This window comes from Corylus avellana, chromosome 4 (genome assembly GCF_965113065.1).
Source record: "Corylus avellana chromosome 4, dhCorAvel1.hap1.2, whole genome shotgun sequence".
Taxonomy (NCBI): Eukaryota; Viridiplantae; Streptophyta; class Magnoliopsida; order Fagales; family Betulaceae; genus Corylus; species Corylus avellana.
Genome location: NC_142493.1, coordinates 28285710 through 28306012, shown reverse-complemented (window position 1 = coordinate 28306012; position 20303 = coordinate 28285710). Strand labels below are relative to the sequence as shown.

The 20303-nt window shown below is 37.6% G+C and overlaps 3 protein-coding genes across 3 annotated transcripts; 1 reads left to right on the top strand and 2 right to left on the bottom strand.

Moving 5' to 3' along the window:
* The first annotated feature begins 584 nt into the window (after positions 1-584).
* On the top strand, positions 585-3677 carry AP4.3A (protein kinase family protein). The gene has a single exon (XM_059589540.2). The coding sequence runs from the start codon at positions 981-983 to the stop codon at positions 3471-3473; it is 2493 nt and encodes an 830-aa protein (XP_059445523.2). The 5' UTR covers positions 585-980; the 3' UTR covers positions 3474-3677.
* Positions 3678-3788: 111 nt separating this feature from the next.
* LOC132177282 (Calcium-binding EF-hand family protein) lies at positions 3789-7007 on the bottom strand. The gene is made up of 5 exons (XM_059589541.2): positions 6805-7007; positions 4900-5139; positions 4596-4795; positions 4308-4482; positions 3789-4068 (listed from the first exon to the last, which is right to left on the bottom strand). Exons 1-5 carry the CDS (start codon positions 6818-6820, stop codon positions 3956-3958), a joined length of 744 nt encoding a protein of 247 aa, XP_059445524.1. The 5' UTR covers positions 6821-7007; the 3' UTR covers positions 3789-3955.
* A 692-nt stretch (positions 7008-7699) lies between these two features.
* On the bottom strand, positions 7700-14432 carry LOC132179144 (Homeodomain-like superfamily protein). The gene is made up of 7 exons (XM_059591793.2): positions 14251-14432; positions 13946-14149; positions 10752-10828; positions 10421-10475; positions 9666-9744; positions 9479-9548; positions 7700-8403 (listed from the first exon to the last, which is right to left on the bottom strand). The coding sequence occupies exons 2-7, from the start codon at positions 14133-14135 to the stop codon at positions 7957-7959; spliced, it is 918 nt and encodes a 305-aa protein (XP_059447776.1). The 5' UTR covers positions 14136-14149; positions 14251-14432; the 3' UTR covers positions 7700-7956.
* Between the last annotated feature and the right edge of the window lie 5871 nt (positions 14433-20303).

Below are 20303 nucleotides of genomic sequence, written 5' to 3'. Positions count from 1 at the left end.
ATTTTAAAAAACCTAATCCCACATCAGTTTGTAAAAATTTTTCTGTAAAATTTGTTTGTAAGCCTAGCACTCATCAAAAGAAAAATACTTTTTGTATTTTGAGCTTTTGGTGTTCATTTTGTGTATATTTCTGTTGAGATGTCGTGTCTCATCTATCATTAATTAAATTAAAAAAAAAAAAAACACCAGTGTTGTTTTTCTATCTTCAAATTTACCGTTGGATTTGTATGGTTCATGTGTGGATCTTACAGATCTAATGGTGAATTTTAAAAAGAGATGGATTCCAAATTCTTGTATCTACCTAAAGTATTTGACTAATTTAGGGAGATGGAAAATCCTGTGGAAGGAAATTCATGGGGTAAGTAAAATATAATGAACCGACTACCTAAAGTATTTCACTAATTTAGGGAGATGAAAAATCGTGTGGAAGAAAATTTATGGGTAAGTAAAATATAACGAACCACTGTGATTTCAAAAGACCCTACATAAAGTATCTCACTAATTTTTTAGATACAATTTGAACGGATAATGCTAGATATCACATTTATACCAAGCCGTTGCATTAACATTTTGAAACACCCACATGTGAAAACACTTTTACGATCCTGAATACATATGTTAGATATCAAATATAAAGAGAGGTTGGCACACTAAAGAAATTCTTTGAACGACCAGAATTTAAAGCGCGCGTGTCTTCCACGGGCATGCATCTAGATGCGGGTATGATAGGTACTCCTCACATGTTAAACAGAAATGGGGATTGTATAGAGCTTCCAGAAGCAGGAATTGTTCGTGAAGATCGGCGTTTAGAGTTCCCCGTTATGACGTAATAAAGGGTTAGGTGTCCTAATCTGAACGGTCCGTGGCATACAATTCAACCAAACCGTGTTGATAAAAAGCGTATCAAAAAGCATAAGCGCCTTCACATAATACACGTAAACGTTTTTTTAAAAGGCTTTTTCCGTTCATGTCCTGCAAATATGTCATCCAAGATATCCTCTACCATGCAGCTCAACCACCTGTGCCTCATTTTACCGGCGGACTTCGACGAAATCAAGCCGGCTGATCACGAACAAGCCGGTAAACCGGCGAAGGGGGGCAAGAAACAACGCCCTTATCGCGACTGCAGCAGTCAAATTCTTGCTTCCCTCCGTGGCTTGCTGTGCAGGGTTTATGAGTCCAGGTGGGTAACTTGTTGTCACCATGAGAGGCAGAGGAAACAGCAGTCTGGGGTGTTTCACGACGCGGCGGGGATACAGCTTTCCGACAAGGTTGGCGGAGATAATCCGAGGATCTTTGGCTTTTCCGAGCTTTATATAGGGTCTAATGGGTTTAGCGAGGATCAAGTGCTCGGCAGCGGAGGTTTTGGGAAAGTGTATAGAGCGGTTCTGCCTAGTGATGGAACTGTAGTTGCTGTGAAATGCTTGGCGGAGAGAGGGGAGCGGTTTGAGAAGACTTTTATGGCGGAGCTGGTGGCGGTGGCTCACCTCCGCCACCGGAATCTTGTCCGGTTAAGAGGGTGGTGCGTTCATGAAGACCAGCTGTTTTTGGTTTATGACTACATGCCCAACCGGAGCCTTGACCGCATACTTTTCCGAAGACCGGAGAACATGGGGTCACAGCCTCTCTGTTGGGAGCGTCGGAGGAATATAGTCGGAGGTCTGGCGGCTGCTCTTTACTATATTCACGAACAGTTGGAAACTCAGATCATTCACCGGGATGTGAAGACGAGCAACGTGATGCTTGACTCCCATTATAACGCCCGACTCGGTGATTTTGGCTTGGCGAGGTGGTTAGAACATGAGCTGGAGTTCCAACCCAGCAGATCGTCAATCCAAAGTCACCAGTTTCGACTGGCAGAGACAACCAGAATTGGCGGCACAATTGGATACTTGCCCCCCGAGAGCTTCCAAAAACGAAGTGTTGCCACCGCAAAATCCGACGTTTTCAGCTTCGGGATTGTTGCTCTAGAGGTGGTGTCGGGTCGGCGGGCAGTCGATCTCGCATACCCAGATGATCAGATGATTTTGATCGACTGGATCCGAAGTCTATCTGATGAAGGAAAGCTTCTGCAGGCAGCGGATAACCGGTTACAAGATGGGTCTTACAGGCTATCGGATATGGAGCGGTTGATTCAGCTTGGCCTTCTCTGCACACTCCACAGCCCGGAATCACGGCCAAACATGAAATGGGTTGTCGAAGCACTTTCCGGCAACATTTCCGGCCCACTGCCGGCTCTCCCATCATTCCGGTCCCACCCTCTGTACATCTCTTTATCCTCTGCAACAAACACGAGCGCAAGCAATACTACTACGACAGACAGCAGCAGCACATCTGCCGCGTCGAACTATGTCACAGCCACCGGAGAAACCATATATGCAACTGCTGAATATGGAAACTCAAACAGCAATATCAACTCTTCCGACAGCGTTAGCAGAGCAACAAACTTTCACTTGGTAGAAACCCCACGAGAAATATCCTTCAAGGAAATCATTTCTGCTACAAACAATTTCTCAGAGTCGCACAGGGCAGCAGAGCTGGACTTCGGAACCGCCTACCACGGCGTCCTCGACGACAACCGTCACCATATCCTGGTGAAGCGGCTGGGGATGAAGACATGCCCTGCACTGCGAGCAAGATTCTCAAATGAGCTCCAGAATCTGGGAAGGCTCCGCCACCGAAATTTGATACAGCTCCGTGGATGGTGCACTGAGCAAGGGGAGATGCTTGTTGTCTACGATTACTCAACAAATCGCCTTCTAAGTCACCGGCTTTTCCACCATGTTAATACAATGCACCATTCTGTTTTGTTGTGGCGTCACAGATACAACATAATCAGATCGCTGGCCTCTGCCATTCTTTATCTTCATGAGGAATGGGATGAACAAGTTATCCACAGAAACATTACCTCTTCTGCGGTTATTCTTGATTCAGACATGAACCCAAGACTCGGCTCCTTCGCCCTGGCCGAGTTTCTGACCCGGAATGAACATGGGCATCATGTCGCCGCTAACACATGCAAATCAGTTCGGGGGATATTTGGTTATATGTCGCCGGAGTATATGGAATCCGGTGAGGCTACCCCCATGGCCGACATATATAGCTTTGGTGTTGTGGTGCTTGAGGTGGTTACCGGAGAGATGGCGGTTGACTTCCGCTGGCCACAGGCTCTGTTGGTGAACAGAGTCCGTCAATTTCTGGCATGGAGAAGACCATTGGAGGAACTGGCTGATACAAGGTTGAATGGGGAGTACAATCACAATGAACTGATGAGACTTGTAAAACTAGGAATTGCATGCACAGGCTCCAACCCACAATTAAGGCCAAGCATGAGGCAGATTGCAAGGATACTTGATGGGAATGACGAATGCTTTGTGGATGATGGCCAAACAGAGAGCAAAGAAGAATGGAAGGAAAGAAATGCATCTTCTTTGTCATTGATTAAGAGGATCCAAGCTCTAGGAATACAATGATAGTCATTAGTCACACCCATGTAACGGTAACATTAGTGAGTGAGAGATTGTATAAACTGGGTTCTGATGAACTTGGCTTAGCTGAGCAAGTCTCTCTGTGTTGTGTTTTTTTTTTGCGAAACTTTTCTAGTTAAGATTTTTGTACAGTGTTTCAGCTAGATTTTGAGTATAGCAAAAGAGAAGCAAGCATGTCTTCACTTCTTTTATGATAATATAGTGTACTCCAGGTATATCCAAATGTCTGCCCTATCCATTCCCAAGAACCATTTATACAAAGCTTTTCCAATACAATTTAGAGAATATGGAAACAACATATTAAGAAAATAATAATAAAATAGAAATCAAGAACAACATCGTGATTCATACGGTGGCTCAGAATTCAAACATTTGAAAAGAAATCATAAATGACAAAAGCTAGAGACAAAGTCTTTACAAATGCAAGATAGTGATATGTGCAAAGTCTTTACATCCTGTTCATTTGTTTAAGTTCCTGCCAGAGGCATTTCTTCATCTGTGTCGATCCCAACCCAATTGATGAATGCAAAGAGGAACTCCCTGAAACTGACCTTCCCATTCCTGTCCCAGTCCATTTCTTCTGCATTCATTCAAAAATACAATATATCGATAAATAAATAAACCGATTCGATATAAAATTGGGGGGAGGAATAAAAAACTTCAGCAAGAAAAAACATAGCCAGGTCTGATTAGAAATGCTCAAATGAGTGGAGTGAAGGGCTTTAGAGGGATGAAGGGAGCTGCGGCAAGTTGTAATTGAAGTAGGGAGTAAATAAACCAAAACAAAAGCAAAAGTATAGCCAGTGAAGCAATTCATACTGAATCGGGTCCTGGTGATGTGAGAAGGGGATTTCTCCCAAGGAGAAGCCTCATTCAATGCCTTGACCACGTCTTTTTTATTCAGCTTTCCATCTCCATTTTTATCAAGAAAAAAGAATACTTCAATTATGGTGTCAAAAGTCGCTTCAAGCTGTGGCGAACCTAACCTCGATGTCTGAAACAAAATCCAAACCATTTATATATGTATATATTTGATTAGCCCAATATTCTCTGCACATGTTTAACTGAGATAAATTAAAGAACTAATAAAAAGTTTATCGCAAATACAGTATTAGAGGAAGAAGGATCCTTCAGGAGATAGATGAGACAAAGAAGAACAATGAACTCATTGAATTGTATCCCTTCACTGCCATCAATGTCACATGAATGGAACAGATCCTCAACCTCCTCCTCTGTCAGATGGAGTTGCAGTTTTTGTAAGCATTTCTTTAGTTCCTCTCGGTCAATGGTTCCATTAGAGTCCTCATCTATGAAAGAGAGATAAAGAATCACTTTAAGTAAACCTTCTTGATAACTAATTCAAATGGGGAAAAGCTTAGGGAAAGGGGAATCAACCCAGTCTAAAACTTACCATATTGTTCAAACACAGCTCTTATGTTTTTCAATCCCTCCTTGAACTGAGGGAACTTCATAATTATGCTGTCAAGTGACTTGAAATTGTGATGCCCTGATGAACCTCTCTTGGCCTCAGCCATTTTCCTTTCAAGCTTAGCATCTAACCTCTTATATTTGTTTGGAGAACTACAAGGGCAAAGCATACTTCCCACTTTGATGGACAAAGACCTTAGAGAAGGGCAACCTTGAGATGTGCCTTTAAATGGAAACACAATGAGGAATCAATTTAAGCTCAAAATATATGATGAAACCCAGAACACGTCTTGTATATCTTACATCTCAATTGTTCCACCAGTTACATTTTAAGATAATTATTGCATTATATGACCATATGACATTTCAACAATCACACAAATTCGAGAGAGGTCAAGAATCAAAATGCTGACAGGTTATTCAACCTCGGATTGCTGTAATTCAGGTTTAGGGACTAATTTGTCACCATACCCAATAGAAACTCAACAAGGGTTATGCTATTCTCAACCAGAATTAGGATATCCTATCTTCAAAATAAAATAATCCAATGCGGAGCTAACCACCCTTAAACCAGAATAAGAGATAGGATACATTTTTTATTTTTATTTTTATTTTTATAAGTAATGTAGTATATATCAAAAAGCGCAGCGGGACGCAACCCTAATACACAAGAAGTATACAAGATAAAGCCTAATTAGGAGAAGAAAAGAGAACAATTAATCACTAATGGAGCTAACCAAGCAGCTGTCCAAGTGAAAAGAGTAAAGAAGAAGAAGGACTTGAGCTCCTCCAAAGTCCTTTCAAGGTCCTCAAAGCATGTCGCATTTCTTTCCCTCCATAAACACCACATAATGCAGAGAGGAACCATCTTCCACACAATAGCACTCCGAGGACGTCCTCCCGTCTACCAACAAGCAAAAAGATTCACCACACTTTTAGGCATAACCCAACAGCCCAAAACGACCGAAGATAGCATGCATAAGAGACAGAATACATGGCTCTTGAGGATTGTCATAACTTGAAGCAGATTCAGGTACGGGTTGATCGAGATACAAGGGAAGGCATAAGCCGTTCGAGCATGTCTTCGGATAGAGGGATGAAATAGGTGATGGTTAATAGTAATTTTAGATGGATAGGTTTAATGATCTCATTTGAAAATTATGGTGGATGTGCCAAAAGTTATATGTATTAATGTATAGCAAGTGATTAATTCCAATAGGATCTAACAGACAAATTATAACAGAAGGATTTATTTGTCACTACCTACTAAACAAATAAATTGTTCAAACTTAAAATGTAAGGACCAAACTGACACTCAAATTTCAGTCTAAGCATAATATCCATAAGAATCACAATATCTTTTAGGAAAATATGACAATCACATTATTCCTATTCTCAACCTGCAATTCAGACGATGCCAACAAAGAAAGAACTAAAAGTTACAGTAAAAATGGATCAAATTTATAAGGTTATAGCAACAACTCAACAACAAAAAAGAAAGAAAGAATAGTATATGTGTTTCTATGCATACAATTCAAACTGAATCAGCTTAATAACTAACAAGAACATATTTAGAACCCACAACTAAAAACTTGAAAGAAATATAATCAAACTTCGTCTTACACACTATACAAAAGGAAAACGAAAAGATAAATAAATGAATAAGCTAAATTAACAACTTAAAGAACGTTACAATAAACCCCCCAAAAAAATTCAAACATAAACAACCAAACCTATAAATTTTCTAGCAATGCCCACTCTATCTTCGGGTTTTCAGTACCAGTCTAGATTATAAGAAAACAGCTCACAGATTGAAGAGCACAGGATGGAAAATTGGAAAATAATACCGAAAAAAAAAAAAAAAGACAAGAAAGATAGAAAGACTCACCCGTAGAAACCTTCATGCTGTGAAAGAAGAAGAAGCAAGCTCTTGCAGGAGAGGAAAAGGGTCGCAGAGAAATAACATATAGAGCAAAAATGAGAAGCACCCAGAAAGCAAAAGTGGAAAGGGAAAGGGTGATCAAGGAGAGAAGCAAAACGGGGACTCCTATAAAGTAAGTGGAGATGCCATTATTGCTTTTGACAACACGCAGTTCCAAAATATGCTTCTCTTTTCTTTCAGGTACTCATTTTTAACATTATTTACCATTCCATGCTTCCTAGTTCCTTCCAACTTCCAAGTCCCACATGACTTTGATTCCACTGAAAATCAAGAATCTAAAAAGAAGGTAAATGGAGATTAATGATTGAGAACTACGATTATAGTACTTATAAACTACAGTGAATGCTTTTATTTTTTCATATCATTTTGTTATTTATTTGAAGGAAAAGATGTTAGAGGTCTTAGATTTATTTATTTTTTAAGTCGAGTTTAAATTTTTGACGGAAATAAAAATAAAAAAATAAAAAAACACACACACACCCGTAAAGGTGTTGAATAATTTTTCTACTATTTAATCTTGTCCTATAAAAAGTTTTTATTTCTTACAATTTTAATGTATTTATTGACTCAAACGACTCAGATCCTCAAGGCCTGGTTCTTGCTCTATGGGCTTTTTGAGAAGGGGAGAGTTCAAATGAGATATTCATCCTCATCAATATAAATTGGTGTAGAATTTATTGAGATTTCAGTGGCTGCTTGGGCATCCACCAAGCTTCAATCTACTTGGGTATTTCATGAAAGAATATTTACTTTCAAGTTGCTTATAGTTTTCTGCAAGTGTCCTGCTACTCTACTTAGGTAAAAGAAAAGAAAAAGACACAAAAAGAAAAAGGCATCCTGGTACTCATCAGTGATCAGTCATCACCTATGTGGCACAAATATCAATTGCGGTCAATTGCAAACTAATTTTGCTAGTGTCACAGGTGAAGCAAGGTACTTCCCAGCTATAAAATAAGGCATTTCCCACATTTAAAAGATCTACCTCAAGAATATACAGACCACTGAAGATACAGTTGACTAAAGGCTGGAACATGAAGATCTACTGGACAAAGAAGAAAAGAAAAAGGTTTCCATTTCAATAAGGAAATGTCATACAATTCATCCAATATTAGTCATCATCCATTCTATATCGTGCCGCATGTTACCCTCCAAGGGCAATGAATCTCCATTACCAAATAAGGGCCTTGATCTCTTCTTCAAAGCAGCAGCCTGCAAACCCATTGCCATTGGAGAAACTGGGCTTCCAGTTGATGTCAAGCAGCTTTCCACAGAGCAGTCGCCAATGCGAGCTGGCAGATTGGAAGTGCTATTGTTCTCTAAAGCTGCAGCAATTTCGGGCAAGAAGGGCATTTTCATGGTCTCTAGGGAAGCCAGTCCTTGACAGTCATTGGAAACCTTGATTGCCAGTTCAGAGAGCTCTTCCCTAGCAGCTTCAAGACCAGCAGATTCAGCAGCCTGGTCATTCAGAGCTTTGCAAGCCCTCTCAAGTATTGACTGCAGGTATTTGCCTTGCGCTTCAATCCGAAGTTGTAGATGACGCTGCACCTGCTTTGATCAAAACCATTAAGTAATACTTTGTTAATAAATATATTTAGGCCATGGCCATCAAGGTGAGAGTGCTTAAGTGGACAAATGTGCCACATCATAATAGATTATTATGCCAGCCTGGAGGTTTTCCAAGGAGACGACGGTTTGGTGGTTCTTGGGAAAAAGGCCAATTACTAGTACCTGATATGCGACCCCAAAAGCAGTTATCTCAATGTGGACTCCTTATTAGGTCAGTATATCCCCAAGAAGAAATATACGTGCCTCTCATTCTTGGAGAATATCATGGACCACCATGCGCGTGTGTAGGCCACACGTGGACTTGCCTATAAATACCCTTACCCTATGTAGAAAGGATGCTTATTGCATCCATTTACACAGCCACTCTCATATGCACGCAAGATGGATCTCCACCCTTCTCTCTTTTCTCACTTCTCCACTGACCACCCCCCCCTTTCATCCATGACACAATGACACAGGCGCTCTCATATGAACACAAGATGGGCCTCCACCCTTCTCTCCTTTTCTCTCACGTCTCAATTGAACCCCCCCCCCCCCCCCCCCCCAATGGCTTTCCCAGATTTTTCATGCAAAACCGTGCTTCTTAAAAATCCTAATTTAGTAGTCCAATCACCCTGAAAATCCCCATTCTTCTTTCAAGGCTAGATTTATTTGGAATACAATTATTGAGAAGATTAGCAAGGTGGAAAAGACTATTTTTCGAAGGGCGGCCGATAACGTTGATCAAGAGTATGCTTTCCAACTTGCCTACATATTTCCTTTCTCTCTTCCTTATCCCGGTCAGGGTTGCTAATAGAATAGGAAAATTGTAGAGGTATTTCATATGGGGTGGCTTGAATAACGAACCCAAGTTCCATCTTGTTAATTGGAAGAAGGTTTGTACTCCCCTTAAGTCTTGGAGGTTTGGTGATTAGGAGCTTGCTTACTTTCAATTAGGCTATGCCGGCAGGTAACCTATTGAATGCATGCCTAAACTGGTTTATGCTAACCTAAAAACATAATAAGCTTGCATTTAGTAGCCAACCAGACACTGAGTCACAAGAAAGAAACTAACCTCCAGCTGCTCATGCAGTCTTCGTTGGACTTCCATTTGTACTCGCAATGCCTCAGTAACTTGGAAACCACTGTTTGAAAGATGAAAATGAAGCATGAAGACATGGATTTATAAGTTCTTACCAAGAAAAAAAGAAAACGAGTTGGATTAACAAGTGCTTGCAGAAAAAAAGGAAAAGATTATTTACTCATTCAGATCTTGTGCCATCATTCTTGATGATGGTGACGAAGATGAACCAGTATCCTGACTTTCTGCAATGCAGGAAGCTGCAATCCCAAATGCAGACTATTAATCAATAGAAAAAATATATCAAATGCTGCTACTTGTCACCAGCATTATCTGCCATTCCCACCATATGATGTGGTAAATACTAACATGCTTCCATATTCCAACAAAGCACTATTATAATAGTTCAGCACATCAAATCAGTGAAAAAGGCTGACCAATTTACAGTTGAGAAGAACTACTTTTTCAAGAATTTCTCCTGGCACATGCTTCCTGTTTTGACCTTAAACACATGCATAAATTTTTTATTTTTTCTTTTAAAAAAAAGAACAAAGAAAAAAAAGAAAGAAACTCAAGAAGACAAATGCTGAAAAAAAATCAGTATTTCACGGTTATCTTAAAACTCCTGAAAATGACCTTTTATTTCTCTGCCAAAAATAAAACGGAACCTTCTATTTAAAAAACCCAGGCTTGCAATATTAAATTTAGTGATAAAACATGCCCAAAAGTTAAACCCTGGGTATTCTGAAAGTTTCTTCCATGGGCTCTTTTCTTTGGATGTTCTCATAAAATTTTTGGTATTTTCCTTCTATTTTATAAGGAATCATGAAGACATTCAAAAATCTCAGTATAACATTGGGAATGAGGAGGGGGTGGGTGGCATACTTATAATTGAATGTGCAAAAAAAAATTGTAATGAAGATTTAAGGTAAATACCATCCTTTGAGTTTTCAATTGAATCCTTGAAAGATTGCTTCCCCAAGCGGTATTTCTGCAAGAATCATCACATACAGGAAAAGCAATGAATATACTACACCAAATTACCACATGCTATGGGGCAGGAAAAGACCAGGAGTTGATTGAAGACAAGATACAATATGAGTTTAGAATCATGTGCTCAAGACTTTTGGTAACCCCCAAGTCTCTGTGAGTCTCTCTCTCTCTCTCTCCCTCTCTCTCTCTCTCTCACAGATCATCTTGCCAATAAAAAAGGAATAAACAAGTGGAAAATCAGGCTCAATTCGAAGAGGGTATAATAACAACAAACCTGAAGATGTGATTTCAAGTGATAAAGGGTGAGCCCTTTTACTCCCATCGTTCTCATTATAGTCTTAGGTGTTGCTTCTGCAATGTACATCAACATGACACCAGAGATTTCAAACAACAGTTCATTAAGAATTCCAAAATAAAATAGAAGAAACTAGCTGTCAAATGGCATATAGTTATTGGTAAAACAAAAGCAAATGTGCAGAGCTGGGTGCAATACAATCAACCCAGGTCCAAATTGAGCATCAAAACCATAAGCCTGAACAAATGTTCATAAACTCAGTTATTATATTTTTCTATTAGTGATTGCCTAGTGGCATTTATAGGTGATCCTGATTGACGATTGGAGTAAAAGATGATGTCCCACTTCCCAAATTAGGGCATATGGAAGCTTAAATTTTACTTTTCAGAGACAGCCTCAGTCAAGCTGTAGCACAACTGATCAACATTTAAAAGGCAACAATAGCATACTTCCTGACAGCAACAGTCTGTCATAAGTAACTGAGTTACCAATATACTATGCTTAGAAGGACACAAAAGACTTGCAGTCTACCAACACATTTCCGTTGAACTCAAAGAGCCAAACTAGAAAAACAAATTCAGAAACAGAATTAGGATGCTGCCATACATACTAACTTCCATGATTTGATATGACGCCATCAATCCTAGAAGCTAGGATGTGGTGAAAGTTTCAAGCCACAATCAGGAATAGAGAAAATATAACAGTCTGTTCACCCCAGCTAACTTAAGACCATCCATAGTATCTGACGTAGTTAACAACTAGTTTACCCATTCAAGTGAAATGAGGAACATATTATCTCTGAAATCAAAGGTCACCAGGGCCTCTCTTAAACTTCAAATATAAATTTGGTGTTAATTATGCTCTTGTGGTGCATTCAGCATAAAAAAGTGCAACCTTGCAGTCTGCACTGAAAGTGGCCATACCACATCAGACATGTTTCATCTTAGAACCTGGTAATGCAACCTTCATAGTTTTGCCAGAGTTCTTGCAAAATTTATCCTTTCAACCTAGGTAGTAGGGGCAAAAAGAACAAGATAATCATGATAGCTAATCTCTAAAGAAGAAACATAAGCAGCTGTCCAAAGATACAAAATGTTGAAGAAAATAGATTTCAACTCCTCCATAGTCCTGTCACAGTCCTCAAAACATCTTTTTTTTTTTGATAAGTAAGTACAGTCCTCAAAACATCTATCATTCCTTTCTCTCCAAAGGCACCACAAAAGACACAAAAGCACCATTTTCCAAATAGTAGCACTCTAAGAGCCACCGGCAATCCACCAACAAGTAAACAAATTGACTACTCATCTAGGCATAACTCAAGACAACCCGAATTGTTTGAAGAAAACGTTCCAAATGACACACTCACCCTCACAATAAAGAAGAAGATGGTTCACAAACTCCCCATTGTTTTTGCATATAACACACCAATCAACCACAATGACGTGCCGCTTCCATAGATTGTTTATGGTAAGTAGGATCTTCCCTAGGGCAGTCAACCACATAAAAAAGGGCACCCTCAATGGGACCTTAGTCCTCCAAACACTTTTCCAAGAGAAATGAAAACCATCATGACAATCCATGACATTGTAGAAGGATTTAACACCAAACAGCTCTCTTTTGGAAGGGATCCACCACAACTTGTCATCCCCTTCCCTTCTCATTCTAATTAAATACAACAACCTGTGGAATGAGTCCCACATCCATACTAATGCTCTCCTCTCACCTACAAATATTATATGAACGTTATGCTTAATCATACATCATTTTGTACCAAAGGGCATGACTAGTCTTAAATTGGTGAATTTAATCATTTAACTAATACTTTAACACGCCCCTCACATGTGGGCTCAACTTCCTCTCAACAAGTGAAGCCCAACAGCTAGAATATTTAACTGAAATTGGGATAAATTGTAGAGTTAAGGTTCGTATTCATGACATCGGCTCTAATAATGTTAAATCATCCATTATCCCAAAAGCTTAGCTGATTAGAAATGAAGAATTTAATCATTTAATTAATACTTTAACAGTCATGCAATGGTGCAAGGTTGTACCAAAGACAAGGAGTGAGGCTTTCCCAAGCCTCCATGAGTTCAATAAACGTCAAAAAGTGGAAACAAAATACAAGGGCCCATTCGCTACCCAAGTGAGACCTAGTGACTTACAAATTGGCCAGGTTTGTTTGTTGTCCTATGTCCGCGGTGGGGAAACTATGTTAATCATAGAGACAATCCTAATTTATGTTTCTTGTATTTGTACTGGCTTATTAATGTTCTTAATTTACTAATGACAATAACTTATAACCAAAAATATCATGCAAAAAAATTATCCTGTCATAAAAATTATATAATATAAATCGCATTATTTTTTTTTTTTTGATAAGTAATATAATATAAATCGCATTATCACGTTACAATCTCAAAACACAAGGATTTGCGCATAAATCTCTGCACTACCATTGACCCACATATTAGCACAGACTTTATATGAATCATAGAATATTCTTTTGAACACAAAAAAACAAAGCACCACTATTGCTCTAGTTTGTCTTAAAGCTAAACTATATAGACCATAATTATTGAACTAAATGGTTCCAAAACAGATCCCTTTGCCGGTACTTCTCCTTGTTGAAGTATCCGAGAAACTTGCAATGGAGTACATTAAAAATAAGGATGAAAAGTTGTGGGAACAAATGAAAATCCGAACATGAACAAGGCTAAAACTCATGAAGTACAATCCCAAAACAACAAAACCAACAATGATGACGGACAATGTAGTCAAACTTGAAAACTAGCGAAAATGGCAGCAATAACATATCTTAGCCTGCCAATGAAGAAACTCACACTCCTATAATCACTTAAACTTCAGCACAGCCACAATCTACATCAAAACCATAATCACCAACTAATATAAAGTTATCCAAAAGCAGAAAATCGAAATAATAAAAATATAGAATAATATCTTAATCCAACACAAAATCAAACACATTTAAGCATCAAGATTCTAGAAAGTAGAACGAAACCCAATAACCAAACCACAATCAAGAACCACAAAAACCCAACATTTCAATCTTAGGAACCATGAAAGCAAAAAACATCTGAACAAGAAATAAAGCCAACCAAGACTAAGAATAGTAACAGTGTTAAGAGTAGTAGTAGCAGTATTAGTATACGCACTGTCAGGGCCACCGAGCTGGGTCACAGCGTCCACGAACCTCTCGTGGAGCTCGGCGGTCCACCGGAGGCGGGGCTTCGGATCCGATGTGAGGACCAAGCAAGCGTCGCCGGGTAGGTTCGTCCCGTCCAGGGCTCCCTGGAACTCGCCGTGCCCGACGTCGAGCGGGAGCGAGTGAATGGCCGAGTACATTCCCGAAGGCCTCACTGGAAAACACCCAGAAGTTATTTTCCCGAGAAAGTGAGGAAAAAAGGTGAGTTAAGCGATATACAAAGTGGAAAGATCCGGTTGGGCAGTAAATGGGTACCTGGGTTCGGGGCTCGGAGCCCCGAATCAGTCAGAGAAGAAAGGAGGAAGATATAGATAACAGTGTTGTCTGAGAGACAGGGAATATATATTGAGTGAATAAGGCATGCAGAGGCTGGACAGCGATGTCCTGTTGTGTCCCTGTCTCTTCTTCTTCTCTCTCTGTCTCTCTGTGTCTGAAAGTGTGTGTGACTGTACCAGAGGCTCCCTTGTAAAAAGAGGGCAATGAATGTGGCCACGTGTTATCGGGTTGGCATGTCATAATTTTGTGTTGTTGAAATATTTAGGGCACGTTTGGAACGATTATTTCTTAAAAATATGAATATGTTTTATTATGAATATAATAAATTTAACTGAAATTATTGGAATTGAATCATTTTTTTTAAAAAAAAAAAAAAAAAAAAAACCTTAATTCTAAAAAGATAAAAATACTACATACCACAAAATTATCTTACAAATATTTTACGAAGTTGATATTCAATTTCGCAGTACTATCTCCACATAATCATTGTCCTTCAACTCCACGTCAGCCCCGTCACATCACCAAAAAACAAAATCGCGCTTAACCCATAATCAAATCGAGGTTTCCTTTCACGCCTAACCTAACCCATCATCGATATCCCTACATTGCCATTCTTCATTTATAACTAGAGTTTGCCTAAAAAAAATATTATGTTAATGCTTTTATGCTATCCGAAAGCATAAGGACTAATTTTATCACTTCTTAAAACCTTGGGACGGATTTGGTACACATCAAATGTATGGAAACCAATTATATATTTAACCCTATTTTTTTTTGTTTCCACCCTAAAATTGACCCAAGGTAATAATTGGGTGGGTGGGTGGATGGATGAGGCAGACAAAGCCAGTCCAAAGGAAGGAAGGCCAAACAAACAAAGGGCGGCCAGTCTGGACCCCTCCACATACATGTTCCAGGAGTGGCTGCTATTCATTGGAAGAGGAGCTTCAATGCAGACACTGGAAAACAAGCTGACAATGAAGTTTCAGACAAAAATGTCTTCCAAATTTCCCATTATAGTGCTTGCAGGGAGGTTCCTCAGTCTTGTTGACAAGACCACCTCTTTCCACTTTGAATGCAAAGAACTTTAACTGCTGCAGAATCACAACACTCAATGGAACCTGATCAGTAAGCTTTCTGCATTTATTGTAGAGAAAAATTTTTGACAAAATTAATGTAAAAAGGTATAGTAAGTTAAAAGAATCGCTAAAAGACAGTGACATGACTTTTAAAATAACCATTTAATATAATTTTAGATAAACGAAAATGGGAACTTTTCAATTTGGGGTATTTCTTTAGGGAGAATACCTAAACAAAGATTGTTAGCAAAGTTTTGCCTGCAAATTAGAAAACAAATTTTGGGTACTTACCAATTTGACTTTGGATGTGAGGTGGTTTGCTTGCCCAATGAGGGGTTAAGTGGTCCATCCATATCATTAGAATAAGCAGGAATAATAAAAATCAGTTGTTGTTTTTCTGTGGTGAGAGACAAGACAGGTAATTCAAATGCAGATAGATGATAATTAATTAACAAAACAATTCACTTGAGACATGATTGAGATGCAAGTAATTGGGCACCTTACCTATCACCATCACTTTGCCTTTGAATAGCCCATTGATTATTTTGTTTCATATTTAGACTCTGCATAATTTTATTTTATTTTTTCTTCTGCTGGACATTGAACACAACCTTTTAATTGAATATATTTTTGTCTTCACAACACATATATATATGTTTAATGATCACCTGTACTATATAGTTGGTCCATTATTGCCAATCTACTGATCCATTTTCTTATAATAAAGTTGAAATAATACATTAGGTGAGTAAAAAACAGAAGCTGAAAGAAACATTTGCAAACATTTGGGTGGTTGCTATTTGAACCAAAGCTGTCAAAAGCACTGGATTATGCAGATTAAACAATCTTGGAAGAGGTCTATAGATTGGCATTGTCATTGATCCTTTTAAATTGAGTCTAGAAAGGACCACAAAAAGCATGAAATTGTAGGCCGGCAGTCAAGTAAACATCACATATGCATCATGCACAAGTTGTATATACTTCTTTTACTAGACCAATCTCTATAAAAAATATTATCATGGAGATTTACGTGGTTCACTACTAAGGGCTGCGTCCGCCGAGTTTCAACGAGATTTTACTATTTCTTGAGAAACAATATAGGAAATATGAAAATACAAGGAGACGTCAATCACACCAAACCCTTAAAAATAAAAATAAAAATTAAAAAAAAAATTCATTTAAACCGTCGCGCTTCCAACGTCAAACCGGATCAGTTGCAAGTTGGGTCGGACACAAACCATTCATTCATTCCATTTGTCCAGCAAATAATAATAAAATTAGCAAAACATATAAGGGTCCCCTCCTCCACCTACTGCTGAATGGAGCCATGTTGCTCTCAATTAGAATAAGACACAAGTTAATGGGGGTTGCTCTCTCTTCACCTTCAAGAAAAGCAGATTTGGATGCCTGAGAGCAGAGAGAGGCAGAAGAAGAGCTCTGTTTATGGTCAAGTCAACCGATGAAAGGCCATGATTACCTTTGAGCCCACGCCACCACGGGAGACTTCATCCATATCCTTGTCTTCAACCTTGGCCAACCAGAAACTGCCAGAATACCTTTGAGCCAAAGACTCAATAAAAACCACCTTCCACCAATTATTTAAATGGATGGTGGGGGCAATAGTTGACTTCAGATTATTTCGAGTTGAAAATCCCACCCCTTTTATTTGCATCTGTTTATTCTCTCTTCTTTCTTTCTTTCTTTCTTTTATATCCAAGCATTACTTTATGCTACACTGCTCTGGGGCCAGACTTGTGTTCCCATTTTTCGTCTCTTTTTTCTTTGATGTTAATTATTGATACGACATCTTCTTTCACATCTTTAAGGTTGATACAACATCACTCACCTTTATTTGCATTGATAGATTATACAATTTCTTAAAACAACCTATAAGTCTATCCTTAATAACATTAAGTTCTGACTTATTTAGAAACAAGCTTAGAGTCTTTGTTAAATATTTGCTTGTATCCCACTCTACATCACATCAATCTTTGTTGATGAACACTGCTACATCGACCTAGTAATATAAGAGTGAGATAAGAAATAAAGATTTAAAATTACTCTTGAACATTGTACGTTGATAAGGTAGAGTGTGTCCATTGGTAAGTAAACAAAGGAAATCGGTAAGAGTGAAAGATGCTAAAATGTAGCTTCCTTGAGGTTACAAGTTGAAGACAACGTACAATCATCCCCATATGAAGTGAAATGTATATGATTCATTTCACATATCATCTTTGTTTTGTTGCATCTTGTTGGATCGAACATTTGATCATCTCATCTAAAAACTAATTGGTGTTCAGTGAAGAAAGTTAAAGTCTTTTATGTCATTCAAACTCGCACTCCGCAACGTATGTTCTAAGAGCCGTGCAAGTGAGTATAACAACATTGTTGTACCTCAACACATCTAATGGTGTGCATAATGTTATATCATTTAAACATTTTAAATGACGTGACAATATATATAAATTTAAGCTCGGCATGACAGGATCCTTATCCATTGAAAGACGTGATTTTATGTTCCTTAGTAAAAGAAAGGCATTTGATGTTAAAAATAACAGGATATAGGTGTATCACATGGCGCTGTCCGCCTGTCCGTGGTTACCAACCTCAATTCGAATGCCAACTACTTTAGGTGACTAATAAAATGTCAAGATTCTGAAAAGGGATACTTTAGGCAATAATGGAAGCTCCAGACATCCTCATTACCCAACTATAACTAGTCTAAATGTACTATATATGAAATTGACATTTTTGGACTGACTCCTACTTTATTACTATAACTTTTTTTTTTTTAATCTTATGTATGTATTAATAGTGGGAAGGACCATTTTCTTTTCATTTTTCCCTTTTCCAAGTTCGAATAGAAAAAAAAAAAAAAAAAAAAAAAAACAAAACAAAAACAAAAACAAAAAATATATCATACACTAGTCATTTACATCATTACTAAAATCAATTAGTTTTTAAGTAATGATAACAATACATACATATGCCGGTGAACAATAAAGCTTCATGGGTTTTTTCTGTCCGGATTTAAATAGTTCGCGTCTTTAGAGACATGTATGTTTTACCTAGGTTCTTTCTGGTAAGGTGTAATTAAATAGAAACATGTCTGTTTCACTAAATCTCTTTTTGAGACGGTGTTGAAATTGTTATGCCTTTTGTGAAGGCCGAGATTTATCCGATAAGGAATTTCGCTACCTTAAGACGTTTAACAAATAAAGCTCGGTTCTAAGAAATTATTATATGATGCATACAAAGGGAATTTGGAGAAAAATAATAGAGAAAATTGAGGAAAAACAAAAAGGATTGAATCATACAAGGGAAAGAAGATAAATTTATGAGACTAGAATCCTTGTCTAACTCACCATCTCATATTTAGTTTGACATCATTTTAGAGTACTATATAAATGGATCCAAAATAATCATGAATTGTAATAAAAACCTTAATTAATTTTCTAGTGTCACGATATATAGTAAATTTGAAAGTACTAGTAATAACTTAAGAAAATTGTCAAGTTACTACTTGATTTTTTTTTAATCTTCACTGAGTTTTTAATTTTAATAATTAGCCTATGTGAGGCCTCGTAGATCCCAAATAGGTTATTCCATCTACTTCTCGTTTATTGACAAACATAATTCATGTGAAATTCGAATAAAATCCAAATTTGCCGCACAAAAAACAAAAAGAGTTTGAAACAAGTTGTATTTTAAAAACCATGGCTAGAGTTTTTTAGAGAGTGCTTTTTGTGAAAATAATTTGAAATGGTTTTGTTTTGAAAAACGAGAACAAAATAAATAAGGAAAAAAATGTAATCAAACAAAGCTATATTTTAAACTAAGATTGGCTCGACCACGCGAAGGAAATCAAATATAATAATGGGGAAAATTTACTTTACCCTCTGAAGTTTTAATGGCTTTTCAATTCGAACCCCAATATTTAAAAATTGGCAATGTGTCATCCTAATGTTTCAAAAAAATTAAATTTAGACTCTCTGTTACTAATTTTCGTCTAATTAGACGAAAATCATCCCACGCGTGTCTCACGTGAGATTTTGATGCCTTCAATTATAATTTTGCCCTCATTAAAACCTATTAAATTACATAATTACCCTCATTAAAACGTATGAAATTAAGGGTAATTACGTAATTTCATAGGTTTTAATGAGGCAAAATTGGAATAGAGGGATGATTTTCGTCCAATTAGACGAAAATTAGTAACAGAGGGTCTGAATTGAAAATTTTTAAAACATTAAGGAGTGCATTGCCAATTTTTAAACATTGGGGTTCGAATTTAAAAACCTCAGAAACTTCAGGGGGTAAAGTGAATTTAACCCTATAATAATCAAAGAAGGCATAGTAAAAAAAGTATTATATCGCTGTGACAAATTTCATTATTTAGGCATAGGTAATTTATACACAAAGCAAAGGGAACAAATCCCTCAAATTTCAGCTATCTATTTGGAAAATTTATGCAAATACTTGTAACCTTGCTGCCTGCCATCTCATTCAAACTTTGAAACTTTGGAATGATTATCTACAATTATATAATTCTTTCTCATTGATAGGGATGCTAGAGGAACAAATTAAAGGAGAGGTTGCTCTCAACATTACACAAGAAACCATAATATCTTAAATGCTTGAATGAGGTGAGCCCAATACTTCTAAAAATTGAAGATACCACTAATTAATTCACTTTAAAATCCATTACCAACATTTTTAATTAGTATACATTGATATTTCTTGTTCTTTATTATTGATTCTATCAAATAACCCATGAATGGCAATATTATTTACACTAGCCACTAGGTATGTGCTAAATAGTTATGTGAGTGATTGTGCTTCCATAACATGAGCTCTTGTGTTTCTCTTTTCTATTTGTTTGGTTTTAAGTTTGATTAATGTTATTTAATAGACTGTTATACGACTATTATATAAATTGATCATATTACAATGAAA

What these genes read in the sequence shown, in the direction of transcription:
- AP4.3A (XM_059589540.2), top strand. Translation starts at nt 981, where the DNA reads ATGTCATCCAAGATATCCTCTACCATGCAGCTCAACCACCTGTGCCTC.
- LOC132177282 (XM_059589541.2), bottom strand. An exon ending in ATCCTTCTTCCTCTAATACT is followed by an intron (nt 4,483 to 4,595) that starts GTATTTGCGATA and finishes ATTTTGTTTCAG; the next exon opens with ACATCGAGGTTAGGTTCGCC. An exon ending in CATCACCAGGACCCGATTCA is followed by an intron (nt 4,069 to 4,307) that starts GTATGAATTGCT and finishes GAATGAATGCAG; the next exon opens with AAGAAATGGACTGGGACAGG.
- LOC132179144 (XM_059591793.2), bottom strand. Translation starts at nt 14,135, where the DNA reads ATGTACTCGGCCATTCACTCGCTCCCGCTCGACGTCGGGCACGGCGAG. An exon ending in ACTTGAAATCACATCTTCAG is followed by an intron (nt 10,476 to 10,751) that starts GTTTGTTGTTAT and finishes TGATTCTTGCAG; the next exon opens with AAATACCGCTTGGGGAAGCA. An exon ending in AATTGAAAACTCAAAGGATG is followed by an intron (nt 9,745 to 10,420) that starts GTATTTACCTTA and finishes TTGGGATTGCAG; the next exon opens with CTTCCTGCATTGCAGAAAGT.